Below are 25,847 nucleotides of genomic sequence, written 5' to 3'. Positions count from 1 at the left end.
ACCTCATTCCAGGGCTTTTGGGGCAATGTTCTTGGACAATTCAGTCTAAGGAAACTGACACTGGATTGAAGGCAAGGTTTGACATCTAGCCAGAGTACAGCAGGAGTGCCAACTCAACAGCTTCAGGTCAAGGTCTGTAACTCTTTAACTTGGGTCACTAATCATTTCCGGTTAGGTCCACAACACGCAGTAAGAACTCCTCAGGTGGAAAGCAGGAAGAGGGTGGCTTGTGCAAGGATCAGATAGCACCTACGTGGGCACTCATTTATTAATTATTTAACAAGGGCGATCACATGAGAGAACTGCTGCTTCCCCTGCCCCTATTTTTCTCACTAACAGGCCTGAAAAGTGAACAAGATGGACGGGTCCAGCCAAGAGGAAGAGGAGGATCGTACTTTCACCAACATTTCTCTTGCAGACGACACAGGTAAGGAAGAACCTGATGAATTCTGAAACATAAAATTCAGCAACTGCTCAGCTGTTTTTTAAAACTATAGTTTTTTTAATGGTAAAACAGAGTCATTGTAGAAAACTTGAAAAAATATAGCTACAAAAATAAAACCAAAAAATGTTTAATTAAGAACTATTTTTCTTTTTCCTTTAAAATTAACTGATTATTTTAAAGCTTCCTGTGGTTGAATTACACATACTTTAAAAAATCAATCGACAAATAAAAATATAAAATGTTTATTTCCTAAGAGCTCAGGAAACATGACCTCAACATATGTAAAGTATATGTTATATATATAAAGTACAGATGCCCCATTTATATTACTTAGCACCAGTTTGCCAATATGAATTCAGTGATGAGAGAAGACCTAAAACAACCCAGGATATTATTACCCTAATTTGTTCAATTATAGTCCACTACTTCTCTATTTTGTTAAATAATTTTATCATCTCTGAAAAATGAACTAGAATACGCTGCAATTCGCTTTAAAAATTATTGCAGAATATGTCCGGTTTTTAAGCAAGGACAAAGTTTGCTGAATTCCACACGAGAGAAGGAAAAAGAGGGGAGCAGTAGTTCTAAAACGCTGATGGAAGGGATAACTATGGCTCATTCAACATCCGTGAGAAAACAGACACTGCTGAGCGGCACAGTGTTAACTGGAAACACTTCAAACCTATAAGCAACTACGTCGTGTGTGTGTGTGTGTGTGTGTGTGTGTATGTATGTATGTGTGGGGGGGGGTTGGTGGCGTTGTTTTGTATTCAAGTTCCCTTAGCACATAGAAGCCAGCAAGACTGCAGCTAAGCAATGGGGGTTACTGATTCTGATTAACAGAGCAGAGCATGAATATTTAACATCAGTTGCTTTCATACAGCCACGCTTCTCCACTTTCTCCCTAAATGCTCAGATTCAAAAAGCCTCTTTCTAAAGTGTGGCCAATTAGCCGAACTGTCAGCCAGCCAGAGCTAAGCTTGGCCTCCTGGCACCGCGTAAACATGCTGAGGGCTTTGAAAATCAAACAGGAGCATTTTCAGCCTTTACGACGCGAGGAAAAGTACAAGGTCCCCGGGCTGTTGAAGAAGTGGGATACCGCTGGCCTTCACGTGCTCCCATCAGGGCGTTTAGAAAAACGACAGAGCTGCAGACGGCAGCGAAGGAAACAAAGACCCGGGGAAACCTGCTCCTTAGCTTGTGGAAGGCACGATGAGCTCTGAGCGTGCGCGTGGGGAGTCCTATATGCCGTGCGCGGGTGCGGTTCCTACGGGGCGCTGGCTTGCTCCGAAGACGCCCCCGCCCAGGATTCTTTCTCCCTTGTGACGTGGGCTGGGCCTGAAAGCTGATGCTCGCTGAGGCTGAGAAGGAGCCTTTGTGAAACAGATGACTTTCATCCAGTCCTGGGCACCGCTTCATCCCTAACCCTCCGCGTCTCATCCTCTGCCGCCCTCGCGCTTCCAGGGCCCACAAAAGCAGAGGAGGGCGGGGATTTGAACTCAGGTGTCTAATCCAAGGTTGGCAACGGTTTGGAGAGGGACACCGTCGAAGTTGTTAGCTAACCGAATCTGAGGCCGGCAGTAGGCGTAGGCGCCGGATAAAGTGATAAACTGGGACGGGGTAAGCAGGATGCCTGGGTTGGTGGTGAGCTGTCGCAGCCGAGGGAGGGCTTTGAAGGCTCCTTGCGCGCCCTCAAGACCTCCTCATCCCTGGGCAGATGAGTCACAGAATCTTGGGGCACCAGGGGCCTTCAGCGATGGTCCAGCGTGGTAACCAGCAGTGGGATGAGGCACTAGCTCTGATTCGTGCTGCTTCAGCCTTCCAAGACGGCAAATGGAAATTACTCATGTACTTGTAGCAGGAAAGAACTGAAACCCCATGTTCTTTGACTTTGGGAGATAAGTGTATCAATTTGATGTCGCAGTACTGGTACGCTCTTGTTAATAAAAGGTTCTTGGTCTTTGATAAATAAAAATAGGAAGACAAATTATTATGAAACAAATGCAGCTTGTTCACAATTTCACATTAGATTGAACTACATTTCTTTCAATAACATCTATTTCCATGCTGAGTTTCCTGCTGTTAAGAAGGAAAACTTAAGAATGAAGTTTTAAAGAAATTGAAATTTCTTTCAACTTAGGTGTAGTATTTTTTTTTTCAAATGATTACTAAGTTTTAAGGCCACAAATACTTATTAAGATGTTTGGACCTGAATACTTAATTTGTGGAACTGTTTGGTATTTCTCTTGGCCTTGGAGAACTGTAAAAAAATTACTTAAAATGAAGGGCACCATGAACCAAGGTAGTTTGGGAATCTCTGGTCTAAGCTGTACGGTTGTTGCACTGGCCTCCCTTCTGGGTGACAGACACACAGTGCAGGACAAAGACATTTGATAGTATTGATCTGTCCTTCCTTCCTGTCTTTCTGATCCCCTGGCTTTGATGCTACCACACTTCTCAGGTTCTCCTTTAATCTCTCCTCATCATTCTCAGGCTCCTTTGGGAACCCTTTCCCACAAGTCTTTCCCCAAGATTCTGCCCTTGGCCTGCTTTCCTTCTCTCTCTGGTTCCATGCTATATACCAGTGACTCTAAAACAGCTTGTAAATTCAAACACATTTAGGGCCAAGCAGCGTATTTGTGGGAAGGAGACAATGGTATATCACTGTTTATTTCATTCAGTTTCCAAAACAAACTATTGAAATTTCTACTCATTTCAGTTTATTAGGTTTGTCCATCATGTATCTTTTCCTTTTGTTTTTAAAAAGTTTACTTTCATGGGGTAACAACACTTAACATGAGATCTACCTCCTCAACAGATTTTTAAGTGTATAATAGAGTATCATTAACCACAGGCACAATGCTGTACATCAAATCTCTAGAACTTAATCATCTTACATTCCTGAAATTTTAAACCCGTTGATGAGCAACTGCCCCTTTCCCTCTCGCCCCAGCCCCTGCAGTCATCATTCTATTCTTTGCTTCCATGAGTCTGACTACTTTTTAATTTAATTTAATTATTTAATGTTTTTTTGGCCACGCAGCATGCAGGATCTTAGTTCCCCGACCAGGGATTGAACCTATTCCCTCTGCAGTGGAAGCATGGAGTCCTAACCCCTGGACCGCCTGGGAATTTCTGAGTCTGACTATTTTAGATACCTCATATAAGCGGACTCATACAGTGTTTGTCCTTCTGTGACTGACTTGTTTTACTTAGTATAATGTCCACAGGGTTCTTCCATGTTGTGGCATACTGCAGGACTTCTTTCTTTCTTAAGGCTGAATAATATTCTATTGTATGTATATGTCACATTTTTGTTTATCCATTCATCCGTTGATGGACGTTTAGGTTGTTTCCACATCTTAGCTATTGTGAATAGTGCGGCAGTGAATATGAGAGTGCTAATATCCCCTCAAGATCCTGATTTCAATTCTTTTGGATAAATATCCAGAAGTAGGATTATTGATCATATGGTACCTCCATATAAATTTTTGAGGAACCTCAAGAGCATTTTCCATAGTGGCTGCACCATTTTACATTCCCTTCAATAGTGTAAAAGGGTTCCATTTTCTCCACATCCTCACCAACACTTGTTGTCCTTTAGGTTTCTTTTGATAGCCATCATAACAGGTGTTAGGTGATAGCTCATTGTGATTTTGATTTGCATTTCTCTGATGAGCAGTCACATTGAGCATCTTTTCACTTACCTGTTGGCCATTTGTACGTCTTCTTTGAGGAAACGTCTATTAAAGTCTTTTGCCTATTTTTAATTGGGTTATTAATGTTTTTTGTTACTGAGGAGTTCCTTATATACTTAATTGTAAATTAACCCCTTATCAGATATATCACTGGCAAATATTTTCTCCCATTCTGTACATTTCCTTTCTATTCTATGGATTGTTTCCTTTACTGTGCAGAAGTGTTTTTGTTGATGTAGTATTCCTTGCCTATTTTTGCATTTGTTACCTGTGCTTTTGGTGTCATGTCTATGAAATTATTGCCAAGACCAATGTCACAAAGATTTTCCTCTATATATTCTTCTAGAAGTTTAATAGCTTTGGCCTTACATTTAAGGCTTTAATCCATTTTGGGTTTTGTGAATGCTGTTAGATAAAGGTCCAAATTCACTCTTTTGCATGCAGATATTCAGTTTTCCCAACACCATTTATTAAAGAGACTATCCTTTCCCCATTGTGTGCTCTTGGCACCCTTGCTGAAGATCAATTGACATACATATGGATTTATTTCTGGACTCCATATGCTATTCCAGTGGTCTGTATGTCTTTATGTCATTACCATACTGTTTTAATTACTATGGCTTTGTAATATATATATATATATTTTAAATATAATCGCCTATTTTTTTAACATCTTTATTGGAGTATAATTGCTTTACAATGTTGTGTTAGTTTCTGCTGTATAATGAAGTGAATCAGCTATATGTATACATATATACCCATATCCCCTCCCTCTTCTGTCTCCCTCCCACCCCCTCCCTATCCCAACCCTCTAGGTGGTCACAAAGCTGATCTCCCTGTGCTATGCGGCTGCTTCCCACTAGCTATCTACTTTACATTTGGTAGTGTATATATGTCAATGCCACTCTCTCACTTTGTCCCAGCTTACCCTTCCCTCTCCCCGTGTCCTCAAGTCCATCCTCTATGTCTGTGTCTTTATTTGTGACCTGCCCTTAGGTGCTTCAAAACCTTTTTTTTTTTCTAGATTCCATATATATGTGTTAGCATAAGGTATTTGTTGTTCTCTTTCTGACTTACTTCACTCTGTATGACAGACTCTAGGTCCATCCACCTCACTACAAATAACTCAATTTCGTTTCTTCTTATGGCTGAGTAATATTCCATTGTATATTTGTGCCACATCTTTATCCATTCATCCGATGATGGACACTTAGGTTGCTTACATGTCCTGGCTATTGTAAATAGAGCTACAATGAACATTGTGGTACATGACTCTTTTTGAATTATGGTTTTCTCAGGGTATATGCCCAGTAGTGGGATTGCTGTGTTGTATGGTAGTTCTCTTTTTAGTTTTTTAAGGAACCTCCATACTGTTCTCCATAGTGGCTGTATCAATTTACATTCCCACCAACAGTGCAAGAGGGTTCCCTTTTCTCCACACTCTCTCCAGCATTTATTGTTTGTAGATTTTTTGATGATGGCCATTCTGACCCGTGTGAGGTGATACCTCCTTGTAGTTTTGATTTCAATTTCTCTAATGATTAGTGATGTTGAGCATCCTTTCATGTGTTCATTGGCAATCTGTCTATCTTCTTTGGAGAAATGTCTACTTGGGTCTTCTGCCCATTTTTGGATTGGGTTGTTGGTTTTTTGATGTTGAGCTACATGAGCTGCTTGTATATTTTGGATATTAATCCTTTGTCAGTTGCTTCATTTACAAATATTTTCTCCCATTCTGAGGGTTGTCTTTTCATCTTGTTTATGGTTTCCTTTGCTGTGCAAAAGCTTTTAAGTTTCATTAGGTCCCATTTGTTTATTTTTGTTTTTATTTCCATTTCTCTAGGAGGTGGGTCAAAAAGGATCTTGCTGTGATTTATGTCATAGAGTGTTCTGCCTATGTTTTCCTCAAAGAGTTTGATAGTATCTGGCCTTACATTTAGGTCTTTAATCCATTTTGAGTTTACTTTCGTGTATGGTGTCAGGGAGTGTTCTAATTTCATTCTTTTACATGTAGCTGTCCAGTTCTCCCAACACCATTTATTGAAGAGGCTGTCTTTTCTCCACTGTATATTTTTGCTTCCCTAATCAAAGATAAGGAGACCATATGTGCATGGGTTTATCTCTGGGCTTTCTATCCTGTTCCATTGATCTATATTTCTGTTTTTGTGCCAGTACCATACTGTCTTGATTACTGTAGGTTTGTAGTATAGTCTGAAGTCAGGGAGCCTGATTCCTCCAGCTCCAATTTTCGTTCTCAAGATTGCTTTGGCTATTCGGGTTCATTTGTGTTTCCATACAAATGGTGAAATTTTTTGTTCTAGTTCTATGAAAAATGTCATTGGTTGTTTGATAGGGATTGCATTGAATCTGTAGATTGCTTTGGGTAGTACAGTCATTTTCACAGAGTTGATTCTTCCAATCCAAGAACATTGTGTATCTGTTCGTTTGTGTCGTCTTTAATTTCTTTCATCAGTGTCTTACAGTTTTCTGCATACAGGTCTTTTGTCTCCTTAGGTAGGTTTATTCCTAGGTATTTATTCTTTTTTGTTGCAGTGGTAAATGGGAGTGTTTCCTTAATTTCTCTTTCAGATTTTTCATCATTAGTGTATAGGAATGCAAGAGATTTCTGTGTTTTTTGGGGTTTTTTTTTTGCAGTACACGGACCTCTCACCACCGTGCCCCCCCTACCCCGTTGAGGAGCACAGGCTCCGGACACGCAGGCCCAGCGGCCATGGCTCACGGGCCTAGCCGCTCTGTGGCATGTGGGATCCTCCTGGACCGGGGCACGAACCCGTGTCTCCTGTATTGGCAGGTGGACTCTCAACCACTGTGCCACCAGGGATGCCCTGTGCATTAATTTTGTATGCTGCTACTTTACCAAATTCATTGATTAACTCTAGTAGTTTTCTGGTAGCCTCTTTAGGATTCTCTATGTAGAGTATCATGTCATCTGCAAACAGTGACAGTTTTACTTCTTCTTTTCTGATTTGGATTCCTTTTATTTCTTTTTCTTCTCTGATTGTTGTGACTAAAACTTCCAAAACTATGTTGAATAACAGTGGTGAGAGTGGGCAACCTTGTCTTGCTCCTGATCTTAGTGGAAATCGTTTCAGTTTTTCACCATTGAGAATGATGTTGGCTGTGGGTTTGTCATTTATGGCCTTTATTATGTTGAGGTAAGTTCCCTCTATGCCTACTTTCTGGAGGGTTTTTATCATAAATGGGTGTTGAATTTTGTTGAAAGCTTTCTCTGCATCTATTGAGATGATCATATGGTTTTTCTCCTTCAATTTGTTAAGATGGTGTATCACACTGATTGATTTGCATATAGTGAAGAATCCTTGCATTCCTGGGATAAACCACACTTGATCATGGTGTATGATCCTTTTAATGTGCTGTTGAAATCTGTTTGCTAGTATTTTGTTGAGGATCTTTGCATCTATGTTCATCAGTGATATTGGCCTGTAGTTTTCTTTCTTTGTGACATCTTTGTCTGGTTTTGGTATCAGCGTGATGGTGGCCTCATAGAATGAGTTTGGGAGTGGTCCTCCCTCTGCTATATTTTGGAAGAGTTTGAGAAGGATTGGTGTTTGCTCTCCTCTAAATGTTTGATAGACTTCGCCTGTGAAGCCATCTGGTCCTGAGCTTTTGTTTGTTGGAAGATTTTTAATCACAGTTTCAATTTCAGGGCTTGTGATTGGTCTGTTCATATTTTCTACTTCTTCCTGGTTCAGTCTCTGAAGGTTGTGCTTTTCTAAGAATTTGTCCATTTCTTCCAGGTTGTCCATTTTATTGGCATAGAGTTACTTGTAGTAATCTCTCATGATCCTTTGTAATTCTACAGTGTCAGTTGTTACTTCTCCTTTTTCATTTCTAATTCTATTGATTTGAGTCTTCCCCCTTTTTTTTCTTGATGAGTCTGGCTAATGGTTTATCAACTTTGTTTATCTTCTCAAAGAACTAGTTTTTAGTTTTATTGATCTTTGCTATCGTTTCCTTCATTTCTTTTTCATTTATTTCTGATCTGATCTTTATGACTTCTTTCCTTCTGCTAACTTTGGGGGTTTTTTTGTTCTTCTTTCTCTAATTGCTTTAGATGTAAGGTTAGGTTGTTTATTTGAGATGTTTCTTGTTTCTTAAGGTAGGATTGTATTGCTATAAACTTCCCTCTTAGAACTGCTTTGTCTGCATCCCATAGGCTTTGGGTTGTCGTGTTTTCATTGTCATTTGTTTCTAGGTATTTTTTGATTTCCTCTGATTTCTTCAGTGATCTCTTGGTTATTTAGTAGTGTATTGTTTAGCCTCCATGTGTTTGTATTTTTTACAAATTTTTTCCTGTAATTGATATCTAGTCTCATAGCATTGGTTGGTTTTTACCTTGCTCCTTCATCTCTGTGTATTTCTCTGTCTTCTCATTTTGCTTAACTTGCTGTGTTTAGGGTCTCCTTTCCACAGGCTGCAGGTTTGTAGTTCCCGTTGTTTTTGGTGTGTGTCCCCAGTGCATAAGGTTGGTTCAGTAGGTTGTGTAGGCTTCCTGGTGGAGGGCACTGGTGCCTGTGTTCTGGTGGATGAGACTGGATCTTGTCTTTCTGGTGGGCAAGACCATGTCTGGTGGTGTGTTTTGCAGTGTCTTTGAACTTAGTATGATTTTAGGCAGCCTCTCTGCTAATGGGTGGGGCTAATGGGTGGGGTTGTGTTCCTGTCTTGCTAGTTGTTTGGCATGGGGTGTCCAGCACTGGAGCTTGCTGGCCATTGGGTAGAGCTGGGCCTTAGGGTTTAGACCAAGATCTCTGGGAGAGGTCTTGCCGATTGATATGACGTGGGGCTGGGAGGTCTCTGGTAGACCAACGTCCTGAACTTGGCTCTCCCACCTTGGAGGATCAGGCCTGACACCAGGCCAGAGCCCCAAACCCTGTCAGCCACATGGCTTAGAAGAAAAGGGAGAAAAGAAAGAAAGAAAGAAAAAATTTTAATAAATAAATTAAAATATAAAATAAATTAAAATTTAAAATTTTTTTTAAATTTTTAAAATAAAAAGTAATAAAAAAGAGAGCAACCAAACCAATAAGCAAATCCACCAATGATAACAAGCACTAAAAACTATATTAAGTAAACATAAAAGTCAGAAACAAGTCAGTCGCAGACAGCAAACCCCAAGTCTACAGTTGCTCCCAAAACCCACTGCCTCAATTTTGGGTTGATTCGTTGTCTATTCAGGTATTCCACAGATGCAGGGTACCTCAAGTTGATTGTGGAGATTTAATCCACTGTTCCTGAGGCTGCTGGGAGGAATTTCCCTTTCTCTTCTTTGTTCCCACAGGTCCTAGGGTTCAGCTTTGGAGTTGGCCCCACCTCTGCGTGTAGGTCGCCCTCACGCTTCTGTTCCTACCCAGACAGGATGGGTTTAAAGCAGCGGCTGATTAGGGGGCTCTGGCTCACTCATGCCAGGGGCAGGGAGGGGTACAGTAGTTATAATATGAATGTGGGGCGAGCCTGTGGTGGCAGAGGCCAGTGTGACGTTGCAGCAGCCTGAGGCATGCCGTGTGTTCTCCCGGGGAAGTTGTCCCTGGATCATGGGACCCTGGCAGTGGCAGGCTGCACAGGCTCCCAGGAGGGGAGGTGTGGACAGTGACCTATGTTTACACACAGACTTCTTGGTGGCTGCAGCAGCAGCCTTAGTGTCTCATGCCCGTCTCTGGTGTCCTCACTGATAGCCGCAGCTCGTGTCCATCTCTGGAGCTCGTTTAGGCGGTGCTCTGAATCTCCTCTCCTCGTGAACCCCAAAACAATGGACTCTTGCCTCTTAGGCAGGTCCTTAGACTTTTTTCTGGACTCCCTCCCACTAGCTGTGGCGTTCTAGCCCCTTCAGGCTGTGTTCACACAGCCAACCCCAGTCCTCTCTCTGGGATCCGACCTCCAAAGCCCAAGCCTCAGCTTCCAGTACCTGCCCGCCCCGGCGGGTGAGCAGACAAGCTTCTTGGGCTGGTGAGTGCTGGTCAGCACTGATCCTCTGTGCAGGAATCTCTCTGCTTTGCCCTCCGCACCCCTGTTGCTGCACTCTCCTCTGTGGCTCCGAAGCTTCCCCCTCCGCCACCCGCAGTCTCCGCCCGCGAAGCGGCTTCCTAGTGTGTGGAAACTTTTCCTCCTTCACAGCTCCCTCCCTGAGTTGCAGGTCCCGTCCCTATTCTTTTGTCTCTGTTTTTTCTTTTTTCTTTTGCCCTACCCAGGTATGTGGGGGAGTTTCTTGCCTTTTGGGAAGTCTGAGTTCTTCTGCCAGCGTTCAGTGGGTGTTCTGTAGGAGTTGTTCCTCATGTAGATGTATTTCTGATGTATTTGTGGGGAGGAAGGTGATCTCCACATCTTACTCCTCTGCCGTCTTGAAGGTCCACCTCTGTAATATATTTTTATTACTCTGAAATCACGAAGTGTGATGCCTCTACCTTTGTTCTTTTTTTCTCTCAAGTTTTTTCGGTTATTTGAGGGCTTTTGTGGTTTCATATTACTTTTAGAATTGTTTTTTCTATTTCTGTAAAAAATGCCATTGGGATTTTGATAGGAACTGCACTGAGTGTGTAGATTGCTTTGGGTGGTATGGTCAATTTAACAATAGTAAAGACTAGTACCCTGAAAATTACAAAACAATGATGAAAGAAATTAAAGAAGATACAAACAAATGGAAAGTCATCATGTATCTTTTAAATATAGCGGATATTACTCTTAATATGGTTTATTTCACAGTGATGTTTCAAGTTTAATTCTTTCAACAAGGACATGGTTGGTTTGCACATCAAATATATGGCAACATTATTAATTTCACAACATCATTTTCTTTGAAACACACAGTCCTCTTGGACTAGATTTCTTTTGCTACTTTTGATTAAGAGAACAAGAAAAGTTTACTTTTCTCTTAACTCTACTGTAAGCAAGGCAACAGCAATTGTGATGATGAGATAGCAACCAACGCTGAGCCTCTGGGCCAGGGGCCGAGCCAGGTGAGTACTGAGGCTCCCGAAGAGCATGTGCCCTGCTCAGAGAGCCAAGCTGCTTCCCACTTCTAGCTGACTGCTGTCATGAGAGAATGGAAATGCAAAAAAGCAGAGTTTTCAAGAGACGCCAAAAATACAGGGGTTTTTTTGGTGCAACTTCCTGATTCTTCCCTGTTTTCCACCTAATCCTAATTTTAAAAACAATATCATGGAAGTCCAAACAAAACACATCTGCGGGCCTGATATGACTGCAGAAGAATGTATTTTCAGACTTCTGTTCTCAAATCTTTATCATTTGTCTTTATCTCTCTTCTTAGTTTCTGATTCATAATCCAACTGCTTGCTAGAACCTAGATATGTCCCAGGTGTCAAATGAACTCATCTTACCCCTTGGGCACCCCATAAACTGCTCCCACGTATGATTCATAATTTTAATGAATGGCCGCATCATCTACCCAGTTCCTTAAGCGAGAAATTCACATGTCGTTGTCCCATTATCATTTCTCACAACCCAATCAAATCACTGATTCCTGTTGACTTGACCTTGAAAATGTTTCTCAAATTAATCTGGCCTTCTCCAACCTTATCACCACTTCCCTGATCAGGCCCTCATCATCTCCCACATAAACCACAGCATCAACTGCCCAACAGTTCTTCCTATTTCAATTTCTATCCCTTCACATCTCTCCTCCACACTGCCTATATCACTCCCTCTCCCTGCAGAGACTGATCGATGCCTTGCATCCCCTGCTGGCTGAAGTCCAAGACACTTAACGTGGCATTTAAAGTCTCCCTCTTCCTGGCTCTACCTATCTCTTCAGTGTCATTTCCTGCCACACAGCTTGGGCTCAGTAGGAAACACTTAACGTTCTACGCACATGCTGTCTATTTCATGCCTCTGGACTTTGCTCCTACTGCTCTCTTTGCCTGGAATAACACAACTCACCCTTTCTTGCCTGGCTAATTCCTATTCATCCTTTAAAAACCCACCCAGGCATCACCTCCTCCAGGAAGCCTTCCTTGACCTTCCCAGGCTGAGTAAGGTTTCCTTTCTCCTTTCTGAGAATGCTAAGCTTATCTCTACCTATATTTTTTCACAGCCTATTATACTTGTATGTATATGGGTCCCTTCCACCAACAGACTGTGAGCTGCTGGAAGATGGAACCTGGGTTTTAAAATGTCTGTACTTCTGGCACCTAACCCAATGTCTGGCACCTAATAGACACTCAAAACATTTTGGCCAAATAATTCTGATAGAGTTTGTGTGTACACTGGGATGAGGGCCCCTAGCTGAGAATAGACTCCTAAGGTCAGCTTTCCTAAATCATTTCTAGTTTTAAGAGTTTCTTTCCTATCTCCACTGCTGGGTCATTTAGTTCTGCTTTCAGAAAACATTTATTGAGCACCTACTATCACTTGCCAGGTAGTAGACAGGACCTGGCTATTTAGAGAATTGCCTCAGAGTAGTGTGGCCGAAAGGGCTTGAACTTTGGAGTCAGAAATGCCTGGACTTGAGTCTGTTGGACTTTTAGTGAGTTATGTAACATCCCTGAGCCTCAGTTTCCTCGGTCGTGAGATGATCATAAGAGTATGTCTCTGAATTGTTTTGAAGATTAAATGAAATAATAAAGGAAGCTTCCCGAACCAGCCTGGCCTACAGTAAGTATTCTGTACGTTTTAGTTCCTCCTTTGCCCACTTCAAAGAGATCACACACAAGTTTCTTAAAAGGCTCCAAGATTTGTCAACATTGGTTGTCATGGTAACGGCAGCGCCCTGTGGATGCTGCTCTATAAGCGGGACTGCTGATGCCTTCCTGATAAAGAGGCTTGTGGCAGAAGGGGGCGGGGGGTGGATACGAACAAACCCCTTAAACAAGAGCACGATTCTTTTCTGATACAAATAAGACAGCTCCTCTTCTTCCTCCTCATCCTGGCCCTCGCCTCTTCCCTGCCAGTATTCTTCCCACCACTGTCCTCCTTTACGCCTCAGCCTCCTTCCAGACTCTGCTCTCTAAAATCTCTCCTGAATAATAGTCAAAGCTGCTTCTGCGTCTGTTTTTGGCATCCCAATTAGCCCTCATTGTAAGGTGGTAATAAGCGTCCTGGAGAAGTGGCACAATTGTCGTGTGCTTTTATTTGGTACCTCTTCCTACCACCGTTCGGAAAATGTAACAATACCCCCCTCGTGCCCCGCTGAAAGCTTTCAGAAGGCCATCTGCCATCCCCTCAGCCAAGCAGCAGATCAGACATGACGCCCTGCATTAGTTAGCACTCCAAGTAGAAGGTATCAAGGGCCTGTATTCCTTTTCATCTCACCCTCCATTATAATACGGGCTAAAGAAGGAAACATACTCGTGGCTACCCAGCTGGGAGACACACTGAGTCATAGCAGGAGTCTTGTCCGAGAAAAGGGAGCAGGCTTTTCTTTTCTGATGGTGAATGGAGCCAGTGTTTGCAGCCAGCACCACGCTCCAGCGTCCCCTGCACTGCTGGTAATGGCTTGACCGCGTTACCCTGGACCTCATGGGATGATACGGTGCTGATGATTCCTGGAGTGGAGGCATCCTTCAATAAGTACACAAGGATGAGGCGAGGGTTGGTCGCACGTGCTGGTCAGGAACGGTGAAGCGCTCCCTGTGTCACCTCAGTCTACACACTCCAGTGAATTTGGCCATGAATATTAATTTAAAAGATTATTCAGACATACTTAGAGATGCCAAAAGAGATCACCTCTAGAATGGTACAAGTGTTTTTGTTTTTAGTGGCTTGAACAAGGGTGTTTATTGCACCAGCAATGGCAGAAAGTTTCAGCAAATCTTAATTGGCATTTGGGATCCATATAAGTATACATAATGACATTGGCCAAGTGAAATCTCTCTTCCTGTAAGCTGAAGATAATATGGACAGTGGCATTAGGAATACCTCCCCTGGCCCAGCAAAATGCCTTTGAGACTTAGCAGAAGAGATTCAATAAGAAATAGGAGATTAACTCTGCTTCTCCGTAGCTTCTGAGAGTGCTATGACTCTGGGGTCACTAATGTATCGCTAGAAATTGTAAGTGCTCTTTCTGCGAAAAAAAATCTTCCATCAGAAGAAATCCACTTAACTGAAATAAAACAATCTAGCATAATGCAAAAACTAGTTTTAATAAACAAGCTTAAGAAAGAGAATGTTAGGGCAGCATCTAAATATTTTCAGTAATCTAGATTGTTCTCTAATTTTCTCATCAAAACGTTAAGTATTAATATTTTGACTCTTCCTTTAAAAGACAAAACCATCCATCAATCGCCTTGTATCAGTAATGTGGTTTTTCTTTATTAGATTAACAACAACAAAAAAGGGAGTACGAATGTTTTATGTTAAATTTATATGAAAGCCTTCATAATTGTGCTAATTTTTTTTTCCTAGAGAAAAATCCAGAGGAGATTCAAAAGATCAAGGGTGAACTTGATTTACCTGAGCTCATGAGCTAATGAGATGCTGACCTTCCCCACGTCTTTTTCCTGTCAAGAAGGGAGCCAGGGGTCTATTTTCCATCGTGGCGACCTTCATTTCAAAAAGGCCCTAATTGGATTGGATCCACTTTGGACACATTTCCCCTCACAGGCCTCCAGCCTGCCTGACTTGTTCCGAATTTGAGGGTCAGAGCCTGGTTTCCTTAGACTCTTGGGGTTCCCCTGAGAGACCCTTCGAAGGTTCTCTCTGAGCCTTCAAAGAGAATCTGGAGTGTAGAGAGGAGGAGGAGGATGCTTAAAGAGCAGGGCAGACTGGAGGACCCAGCTTCAGCTGTGCTCCTCAACCCTAGGAATAATGTTTAAGTGATTCAAAAGCTCTCAGTGACCCTACAGGAAACAATATGTACTCCAATCACAGAATCAGAGTTGTTGTAAAAGCTGTTTCAGAAAGACATCTTTTGCTTTCACGGATAGGCTTTAACCTTCATTTTCAATCCTTGAATTTGACATTGGAAATGGAAGGGACTCAGTGGCAGCCCCCATGAATGGTCCAGGAGAATAGTGAGCCTCCCTTGCCAGCTTTTTAAAACATCTTTATTGGAGTAAAATTGCTTTACAATGTTGTGTTAGCTTCTGCTGCACAACCAAGTGAATCAGCTATACGTATACATATATCCCCATATCCCCTCCCTCTTGAGCCTCCCTCCGACCCCTCTAGGTGGTCACAAAGCACCGAGCTGATCTCCCTGTGCTATGCAGCATCTTCCCACTAGCTACCTATTTTACATTTGGTAGTGTATATATGTCAATACTACTCTCTCACTTTGTCCCAGTTTCCTCTTCCCCCACTGTGTCCTCAAGTCTGTTCTCTATGTCTGCATCTTTATTCCTGCCCTGCCACTAGGTTCATCAATACCATTTTTTTAAGATTCATATATATGTGTTAGCATACAGTATTTGTTTTTCTCTTTCTGACTTACTTCACTCTGTATGACAGACTCTACATCCATCCACCTCACTACAAATAACTCAGTTTCGTTTCTTTTTATGGCTGAGTAATATTCCATTGTATATATGTGCCACATCTTCTTTATCCATTCATCTGTTGATGGACTCTTAGGTTGCCTCCATGTCCTGGCTATTGTAAATAGAGCTGCAGTGAACATTGTGGTACATGACTCTTTTTGAATTATGGTTTTTTCAGGGTATATGCCCAGTAGTGGGATTGCTGGGTCATCTGGTAGTTCTCTTTTTAGTTTTTTAAGGAACCTCCATACTGTTCTCCATAGTGGCTGTTTCAATTTACATTCCCACCAACAATGCAAGAGGGTTCCCTTTTCTCCACACTCTCTCCCACATTTATTGTTTGTAGATTTTTTGATGATGGCCATTCTGACTGGTGTGAGGTGATACCTCACTGTAGTTTTGATTTGCATTTCTCTAATGATTAGTGATGTTGAGCATCTTTTCATGTGTTTGTTCCTTGCCAACTTTTTGTTAGAGCAACCTGGATCCTCCCTCCACCAGCCTCCCTGGGATGCACACAGCCAATAGTCACCTCTTTTCAGCCCTTACTGGCTTTCTTCCCCATTTAATCATTGCTCCCTTGTTTCTCCACACACACGTTTCATTGTCAGCTTAATGACTTTGGCTCAGACTACTTGGCTGTGCACATGCTTGGTTCTCTCCTCGCTGGTAGCATGACACTAGTAAAAGTGGAAAAAGCTTGCATTTTAAAACACATTCGTCCTTTCTTATCCCTCCTGAGAATCTTCACTACCTTTTCCAAGCAGACAAAAGACAACTATTATTCCTTCATCTCTGTGAATATTTTGCTTTCATTTGCATTCTTGGTGGAAAGGTTAGTGGGGTTTTCTAAAGTCATGATAACTATTTAGAAAGCTTTGTTTATAAAAGTATTTAGAAGATTTTTTTTCAGCACTGTTCCTTATCCTTTTTAATTTTAGAATTTTAAATGACTTGAGCTTTTTTGTGCTATGACAGTGTCCCTCAATGTACAGTGGATTCCTGTCCCTTCTGCTTTAAAATAGTGTAAAAACAGAATTTCTGTAAATACAACGTAGTTGAGAATGGACTTGAGGACATGGAGAGAGGGAAGGGTAAGCTGGGACGAAGTGAGAGAGTGGCATGGACATATATACACTACCAAATGTAAAATAGCTAGCTAGTGGGAAGCAGCCGCATAGCACAGGGAGATCAGCTCGGTGCTTTGTGTCCACCTAGAGGGGTGGGATAGGGAGGGTGGGAGGGAGATGCAAGAGGGAAGAGATATGGGGATATATGTATATGTATAGCTGATTTACTTTGATATAAAGCAGAAACTAACACACCATTGTAAAGCAGTTATACTCCAATAAAGATGTTAAAAAAACCCAAAAAACATAGTTGATATATAATTTGAGCAAGTCACAGTTGGCAATGATGGTTGGCCCCTAAACACTAAAATTTTCAGCCAGTGCCTCTCTGTGAAATACTTAGTGATCGTCAAATACACAATTGCCCAGGGAGAGCCTATGTTTCAAGGAATTTCTCAAAGAATATATACTTGTAGAATATTTCCTGCTAACACAAACAGTAACTCCTTTATTGGTCCATTTTGTAAGTTGGGACATTATCCATTTTCCATAGTATGTAATCATTTGACTGTAAAAGGAATTAGGCAAATTCACAGCTAACTGGTCATTTTTAAAAAGCAAACTGTATGTTTAATATTTCTGTCATGTTCCAATGATTATATTTTTAAGGGGTTCTTTTTTTCCAACCTTTTGTTTTGGGGTGAGGGAGACAGATAATCTAAAGCAGACATTGGAGAAAGATGATTAGTCAGCTGTCACTCTAATTTTCCTATAGGTTCTCAATTCTGGAGACAATTAGGAAAATCAGTTGGTTTCTTTAGAAATCCTGGTGAACTCTTTGGATATTTGATACCGTCTAAAAAATAACCCACATTCACCACAAATAAAACTAAGAGAGTCACAAAATTAAGTATTTGGAGTAAGCCCACATTCTATTAACTAGTCATGTATCTCTTAGATGAATGTTAGTAACATTTATTGAGAACTTAATACGTCCCAGGTGCTGTGCTCAGAACTTCACATTCATTATCTCATTTAATCCTCACAAATAGCATGTGACCGACATTATTATCCCTGTTTTTGAGATTGAAGACTGGGGCTCATAAAGGTTTAGGAACTTGTATGAAGCAGAGCTGGGATAGCAGCCCAGGTCTGAGTGACTTCAAAGCCTTCATCGTGTGACAGTGCATCAGGATAGCAATTACCAGATTGCATAACTGCATTATACTGACAAGGTGGAAGCAATAAGGTGCCCGCTTTGCAGGCACTGAACAATGAAATATGGTCCCTTGGTTATGTTATGAGGTCACTGTTTCAAAAATGTAATCATAGATTCAGAGGGCAAGAAGAGCCCCAGAGGCTCTCTAACAATATTGGAGTATGCTCAGACAAGAAAAGTAGAATATAAAATCACACCTATGTTGTGATTACAACCATGTAAAAGTAATTTATGTATATGGACTAGGATGGGATGAGAACTTGGGAAAATGTATTTACTAATGTGTAGGGATTATGTTATTACATTTTCATGTTCTATTTATACAATAATTTTTTTCTTAAAGATAAGATTAACAGAGGTTTTTCTGATATATAGAAGAAAGATATTAATCCTAACATGAGTACTGATTTTGAGAAGCATGTGAAAATGCCAGTGCTAGGATTAAGGACACCTATCAAAACATCACTACTGCCTTTTGCATTTTTAGTGATGCATGCAAAAAGTTGTATTAGGAAAATAAAATGTAGAAAGTGGTAGATTTGGCTATAGGACACACCAGGCACAGAGGGTAGGGAGAAGGGGAGATAAGACATTATATTGTAAATGCCACCCTTCAGCATAGTCATATCTTATTTAAGTTTTATTTTGAAACAATCTCAAGTGCCAAAAACTTGCAAGCACATGAAGAAGGATCCTTTTTTCCTGAATTATTATTATTATTATTTTTTTAAATAAATAAATTTATTTATTTATTTTTGGCTGCGTTGGGTCTTTCTTGCTGTGCAAGGGCTTTCTCCAGTTGCGGTGAGCAGGGGCCACTCTTCGTTGCAGTGTGAGGGCTTCTCATTTCTGTGGCTTCTCTTGTTGCAGAGCACAGGCTCTAGGCATGCAGGCTTCAGTAGTTGTGGCATGCGGGCTCAGTAGTTGTGGCTCACGGGCTTAGTTGCTCCGCGGCATGTGGGATCTTCCCGGACCAGGGCTCAAACCCATGTCCCCTGCATTGGCAGGCAGACTCCCAACCACTACACCACCAGGGAAGCCCTTTCCTGAATTATTTGAGAGCAAGTTGCCAACTCAATGCCCCATCACCCCTGGACACTTTAGTGCGCATTTCCTATGAACAAGGATTATCTCCTTGATAATCATGATACAACAAACAAAGTCAGGAAAATGACATTCATACATTACTGTCACCTCATCTTCAAAGTGCATTTAAGGCTCACCAGTTGTCTTGATAATATCCGTGACAGAAAAAGCACCCAGCTAGAATCATACATTGCATTTAGTTGTCATGTCGATTTAGCCTCCTTCAATCTGGAACAATTCCTCAATCTTTACTTTTGTAACCTTGATACTTTTAAAGATTATAGACCAGTTAGTTTATAAAAGGGTCTATAATATTGATACACTTGGCAAGAATATCGGAAGTGATGCTGTGTTCTTCTCATTGCACCCTATCAGGTGGTACATAATTTCTATTTATCCCTTTACTAGTGAGGTTCACTTTGCCCCTTTGGTTATGGTGGTGACTTACTCCTTTTTCTTTTAATAATAAGCAAGTATTTGGGGGGTGGGAGATATTTTGAAACTATGTAAATATTCCATTTCACATCACACTATTATGTATGTATGTATGTAAATCAGAATAGACTCATGATTTCCTAATTTATTGAAATTCTCAGCGTGCCCTTAAAGAAGGAGAAGAGGAAGAGCTACCTACTATCTTGAAATCTTTTATATGTAGTATTTTAATCAAGGATATATGGATTCTCTTCCTACTGCCTTGAGATATTAAAATTCTCACTTACACTCACTTGATTTCTTCTTCTCTTATAAATTAGTCTCCAAAAGAGAGATAGGGAAGAATGACTAACAAGGAAAAGTTGCACATTCTTTTGTCCATTCATCCACTCAACAAATATTTAATAAGAGACTACTATGTACCAGGCTCTCAGTTCAGGCTGTCACTTCAGTGTGTCTGGTTTGAGCCTCAAGCAGTGCTTCCCCTGCAATGAATGGCCACCACGTGGACGGTGGGGGTAGACAGCACGTGTTCCTATTACCATGTGTCTGGGCTCCCCAAAGTTGTTAACCTTAATTCCTCTCAGAAGATGGGATGTTTATAAGCCAAACACTGGTATTTCCACATGGACCTCAAATTCAGGATTCATGTTAGGGTTATGATCTTAACTTCCACATACCAGATGGGCCATGATGACACAATGGTCAAGATACAGAGCAGAAATGTCTTTGTCATTTCACTAGACTACTTATTGTAACTCTTCCTCCTACATTTGTTTTAAGGAAAACACCATCACATTCGGTCTCATTTTCAATATTCTAATAGAGATCGATTCATCGTAGCATCATTAATTTGTTGTACCTCATGCCTTCTCTTTTTTCTCACATCTTCCTTATTCCCTCCACGAATTTTAAAATCCACTCTGTTCTTTGTATTTACCTTGACTTTTCTCCCTCTCAACTGACGTCTCCGGTCTTGTTTCTCCCTTCCCTGCCTTGTTCTACCTTCCTCTTTTCCACCTTCCCTCCTTCCCATCTACGCTGTCCTCACATCTATGCTGTCCAAGGTCCTCTTCCTATTTCCTTCTTCCTAATCTCATGGCCTGACCTTTGCACTTTTTGCTCCTCTGGTCCAGGAGATGAAACAATACTTCACTGGTCTGAATTGAATAATTTTGGGGAAAAGTTTTAGTTTTATAATTTTAGTACATGGAAAGGAAGTCTTTAGCTCAGATAAATTTAGGTTTAAGCACATATAATTTGCACATTATAATTATTGCTGTTAAGTCTATTAACTATTCACACGTAAATATTGCTTCACAGGCTAGTTATTTCCCTTATTATTCATTTATGGAGGATGCCTTTTCCTTAGGCAACAGTGAGTAATAATTAAGTTTCCAAGCTCTGCAGTTGAAGTCCCTGAAATCAAGTCCTGGCTCAGCAAACTGTGGTAACACTGGGCAAGTTATTTAACCTCTCTAAGCTTTAGTTTCCTCTTCCATAGCATGGGGATACCAAGTACCTACCTTCTAAACATTTTGTAAGAATTAAATAAAATAGTTCTTGTAAAACTGTGGGGCACCTGGTAAATGGGGGAATAAATGTTACATATATTATAAATATAGTAAAAATACTTGTGATGTACAAGGGAAAATTCTCTACAACTAATACCCTTGACTAAACAAATGATTTTTGAAGTTTGTAAAATTGTCACTGCTAATATGCAAAAACTAAGCTCAAAATATGAATTTTGGGTTGTAGTTAGCTAAAATCCACGACAGTTCTTTATTGTTCCACCTGAAACAGCAATTCATTTTCTATTTCTGTCACCACCTCAGTCCTAATAATCCCTTCCCGAAAATTCCATAAGCTCTATGTATTTAAAGATATAAAAGGTGAACGACTTATGGTTAGGAGGCTTTAGAAACCTTTTTCCATCAGCTTGGTGACTGACCTAAAGGGATTTACAAATGTTCTGGTCAACACATAGGACTCTTCCAGTGAAATGTCACCATGAGGTAAGCCCTTCCCAACCTCAGTGGATTACAAGGCAGGGAAACCACATCAAACCCAAGTGGTGAGAGAAGCACTCAGTGCTTCAGGAAAGACCTATAGAGTCTGGGAGATTCTGGGCTCTCTACACAGTGGTATAGTGTCACCAACCTACAAAGTCTAGGTCCTGAAGTCACCATTTTAAGAAGGCAAAGTTACTGATGGAAGGGGAAAATCTTTCCAAGAAAATTCTTTGTAAGGAAAACATACAGAAAAACCAAAGCAAAACAAACAAAACAACTAACAGTTCAAGCTACTGAGTTCAAGAAGAATTAAATTCAGTGGATTTGGCCATCAAATGGGCTGCAGCTCAGAGCTAGGAATTTGCTCAAAGTTAGAACTTTGGAACCAGGACTTTCTTAGTCAAAGCTATACAGTTTGAGGTTGTTTTCTGAGGGAAGGACAAGGGTGAACAGGCAAAATAATACAGTTTCAAAAGTAAGTCTTCTGCTAAACAATGATAGCCTTTCTCAACCAGGCTTCCTCAAAAGAACCTTGGAACATGGAAAAGGATCTGAGTGACTACTTTCTCAATTCTCCCAGGGATGACACATAAGAGGTACCTTTCTAGATGCAAGGGGAGAATTGATTTTATTTCATGCAATGAATACCTTAGGTGGGCTTAGTTCTCTCTCAGAACCTTGGATGAAAAAGGGCTGGAGTCTGATAGGGTAACCCACCCAGGTGGCAGAGTTGCAACATGGTACTATCATTTTCCTAGAACTTGAGACTAAAAATCATGGTCACCGTGGACCCTTCCTTCACTTTTATCTTCCATAGTTGATTAATCTGTTAACACATCCAGCTTCTACTCTCTTTAAAATGTTTATGGTAATATCCCTTCATCTCCTTTTCCACTGCCTCTACCACTCACGACTGAATTTTATAACAGTCATAGAGTCATATAACCTAGCCTCTAGGAATATTAGTTTTCTCATGTGCAAAGTAAAGATAATCATAGTACCTACCTTATAGGTACTATGATTATAGTATATATATATATAATCATAGTACCTACCTTATAGGATTATGGTAAGAACTGAATGAATTATTTTATGTTCAGTGCTCAGTACAGCACCTTACAGATAGTTAGAACTCAGTAAGTGTTAGCTATTACTGTTGTTATCATATACGCCTCCTCCTGTAGTGTCTTCCTACCGATTCACTCTGGATACTTAGCTCTCCATATATCTTTCTAGAAAACATGTCACTCACCACCTTAGGAATCCATTGGATCAAATTCCTGCTTGGCTTTCCATGTCTTCCTCAGCTGATTCATTCATTCACTCTTTCATTTATTAATTTTTCCAACTTACTTCCTACTACTTCCAAACACGTATCATTCAGCCATTCATTCACTATGTTTATATTGCATCCCTGTTATGGGCCAGGTATTGGAGATACAGAAAGAAATTAAGGGAGAAGCACTGCCAACTCTCATAATAATTGCAGTTGGGAGAAAATCAAGTCTACTAGCCAGAAGTCTCTCCATCATGTCCCTACCCCCAGATGTGTTCCTAATCCAGCCCCACTCTCTCTCTTCTCTCCAAAGTTCTGTCATACTTAGCACCACCCTGCTTTACAGTTGTTCTAGCTAATGTGGGTTCGATATGTCTTACCAACTAGATTATAAATTATTTGAGAGATTTCTGTATTCTCTTAAGTGAGAGACTTTTTGACTGAGACTGACTCATTGATTTTTATAGGGTGCAGAACACATGTATCCTCTTCTGGGTCCATAGTTTCAAAATGTAAATATCTTTAAAATGTGTAGTTTAGTGGAAGAAGGAGAACTTACATTTCTATCAGTTAGAATATGTATTCACTTGGACTGAGAGCTCTTTGAGTTATTATAGCTGATGTTTTTGACTATTAATAGAAGATTAACTAGTACCTGAGAGGTGTATATTATTTTGTATTTTCCATTATTTTGTATAGAATCAGAGAAATTTCCTAAATAAATTCTTTGTTTTGATTATTCTTGCTGTATAACATATCCCAAAACTTAGTGTTGTAAGGCAACAACCATTTTGTTTGCTCACTGTTCTGTGGCTCAGTGATTCAGGGGGTTTAGCTGGGCAGTTTTCCCTTGGGAATCCCTGATGCCGTTGCAGTCAGATGTCAGCTGGGCTGCAGTCATCTGAAGTTTGAAAAGAGCCTTAGACTTATTAGGCTTTTAGTTCCACCCCTGAGGTGAGACTTCAGGCAAGTCGTTTTATTTCTCTGGGTCTCATTTTCCACACATAATGAAATAAAACCAACAAATTCTTTCAAGAGCTCTTTCAGCTCAAAAGTTGATTCTATGAAATGAGAAAATAATGTTTGGATATGAACAGCTCAAATAAGTCATTGTGCATAACTAAGGTCATTCTACAAGTAGAAAATGTTACTACATGAATGGAAAACACAGGATTGATATAAGAAAAATCTTTTGTGGTGAATTATCAATAGAAACTGATCTTGAATCAATTTTGCCACTAGAGGTCACTAGCGTACCATCTCAAAGAGAATATATGCCATCAAGTCACTAGCAGTTCCCTCTCTCTGGCCCCTAAATGTTGTTCATGGTGTCTTTTAGTGTATTCTGAGTATCTCCCGACAGCTGCCAGAGACATAAGTTACGATGAGGCGACATCAGTTGTCACTCTAGGTGATGGTTCATGCGTGCCTAATGTTCTGTAAGTGTGAAGAACCACCACTTGGACCATAAGGAAAATGACTTCTTTGGCTTTGCTGCCCTCTCACTGGGATGTGTTAAGGGGCAGTGAGATAATTTGATAGAAAGTCATGTGAGCTCTGAAGTGAAAAGACACTGTGGAAATACTGTGTCATCCTCTAATGCAGCACAGATATGTCTGCTTTTCATGAGACAGAAAAAGGAAGGACCCAAAGCAGAAAATTCATTCATTCACTCATTCAACCAGTATTTACAGACACACATGTGGACACTGTACTGGCAATTGGGCTGCATTCATGAAACTCAGCTGGTTCTTCTTCAAGGGCTTTAAGGAATCGGGTATAGGAGGGTTTCTATTCTGATACTCTCAGTACTCACAGACTACCAAGCACTCTAATTCCATGTCTGCAGGTGGTCACTTGCAGCATGGCAAAACCAGTGGCTTTTTTAAGCTGATGATACTTTTCTGAGGTGATATTAAGAGTAGACTATACACCTTTGACATTAAATCCAAAACTAAACCACAGAGATACGTACCAGAAAATGTTAAAATGCTGAGTTGGGCTGTGGCCAATGATGCTTGTTAGAAAATATACTAAAAGGTATTTTGACATAAAACTTTTTAACTGGGAGAAACAATGCTCTAAGTGAAATTAATGCCCTGAAACATAAAGATCTATAGAGAGCACCTCTGAAGACACTTCTGTGAGAAGGATGGACTCCAGGATGCCTCTGAAGGGCATATCAATTTTCTCCCCAAATGAAAATTACATCCTATTTACTTATAGCTTGCTTCATGATGTGCATAAAGGAAACCTACTTCAAACTCCAGAACTCAAATTCTACCATCAAGGATGAGTAGCAAGGAGTCCTGCACTCTTTCCATAACTTTAGGAGTTATTTTTTCTATAGCTTTAAGGGGACTTGAACTGTTTAAATTAGTTGTCATCAGCATTTAGACCAGACACAGAGGCCATATCTGAGCAGGATGGGCAAAGCCCTATTCCTTAGCAGCAAGGTGTTCTCTCGTTTTCTGCCCTCATTAGCAAAGAAGAAGAAAGGGAGCCTGGCCGGATCTCTGCTTCAAGTTGGGGAAGCCTTGATCTGCTTTTGCTGTGATGAGTGTAACTAATTATCCTGGCAATTATTAATTTTAACCGTTTGTTTTCAAACAAACTACAGACAGCCTTGTCCTTCCTTCTGATTGTTGCAAAGTCTGCTGAAATAGCGAAAAAGAAAGGGTGGGGGAATGTTACAAAATATGACTTGATTTATTAGAAAATTTATTTACTATGATTATGCCATTGACTTCTATCAATATTAATGTTTCTTCGATGCCAGCTAGTGTAGTTTTCTTCCTTTTTGACTGACAGGCGTCCCACCAACACTTTATGAGACATTTTGTCCTATTTCTCTCAAGATAATTGTATAAGGAAGGAGGAAGGAAAATAGGAATTTGTCACAAACTAAAGAGGTTAGAGGTTTGGGGGAGGGGCAGTCTGCCATGGGCCCTGAGTGTCACTGCATGTTCTTGCCGGTTTGCCAAGAACACAAGGATCTGCCCGACCTTTATTCAGGCTGTTTCTGAGGGTGTGTTTGCAACTCTAAGGGATGAAGTAATGCCTTCCCCTGGTTGAAGAGCAAGCTTGCTTCCACTTGCCGTAAAAGCAATAGCTTCCCTGAGCTCAGCGTTCCTC

The 25,847-nt window shown here is 40.7% G+C and overlaps 1 protein-coding gene across 3 annotated transcripts in view; it reads left to right on the top strand.

Annotated features, from left to right (window-relative positions):
- Positions 1-357: 357 nt before the first annotated feature.
- Positions 358-25,847, top strand: part of SCOC (short coiled-coil protein) — a gene marked incomplete at both ends in the record, with an annotated part of 40,181 nt that continues 14,691 nt past the window's right edge. For all 3 annotated transcript variants that reach the window (XM_079705510.1, XM_079705509.1, XM_079705508.1), the window contains one exon: positions 358-427. In XM_079705510.1, coding sequence (XP_079561636.1) covers positions 358-427 — 70 coding nt within the window. The remainder of the gene's footprint in view (positions 428-25,847) is intronic.

This window comes from Hyperoodon ampullatus (genome assembly GCF_949752795.1).
Source record: "Hyperoodon ampullatus genome assembly, chromosome: 1".
Taxonomy (NCBI): domain Eukaryota; kingdom Metazoa; phylum Chordata; class Mammalia; order Artiodactyla; family Ziphiidae; genus Hyperoodon; species Hyperoodon ampullatus.
This window is presented reverse-complemented; position numbering and strand designations above follow the sequence as displayed.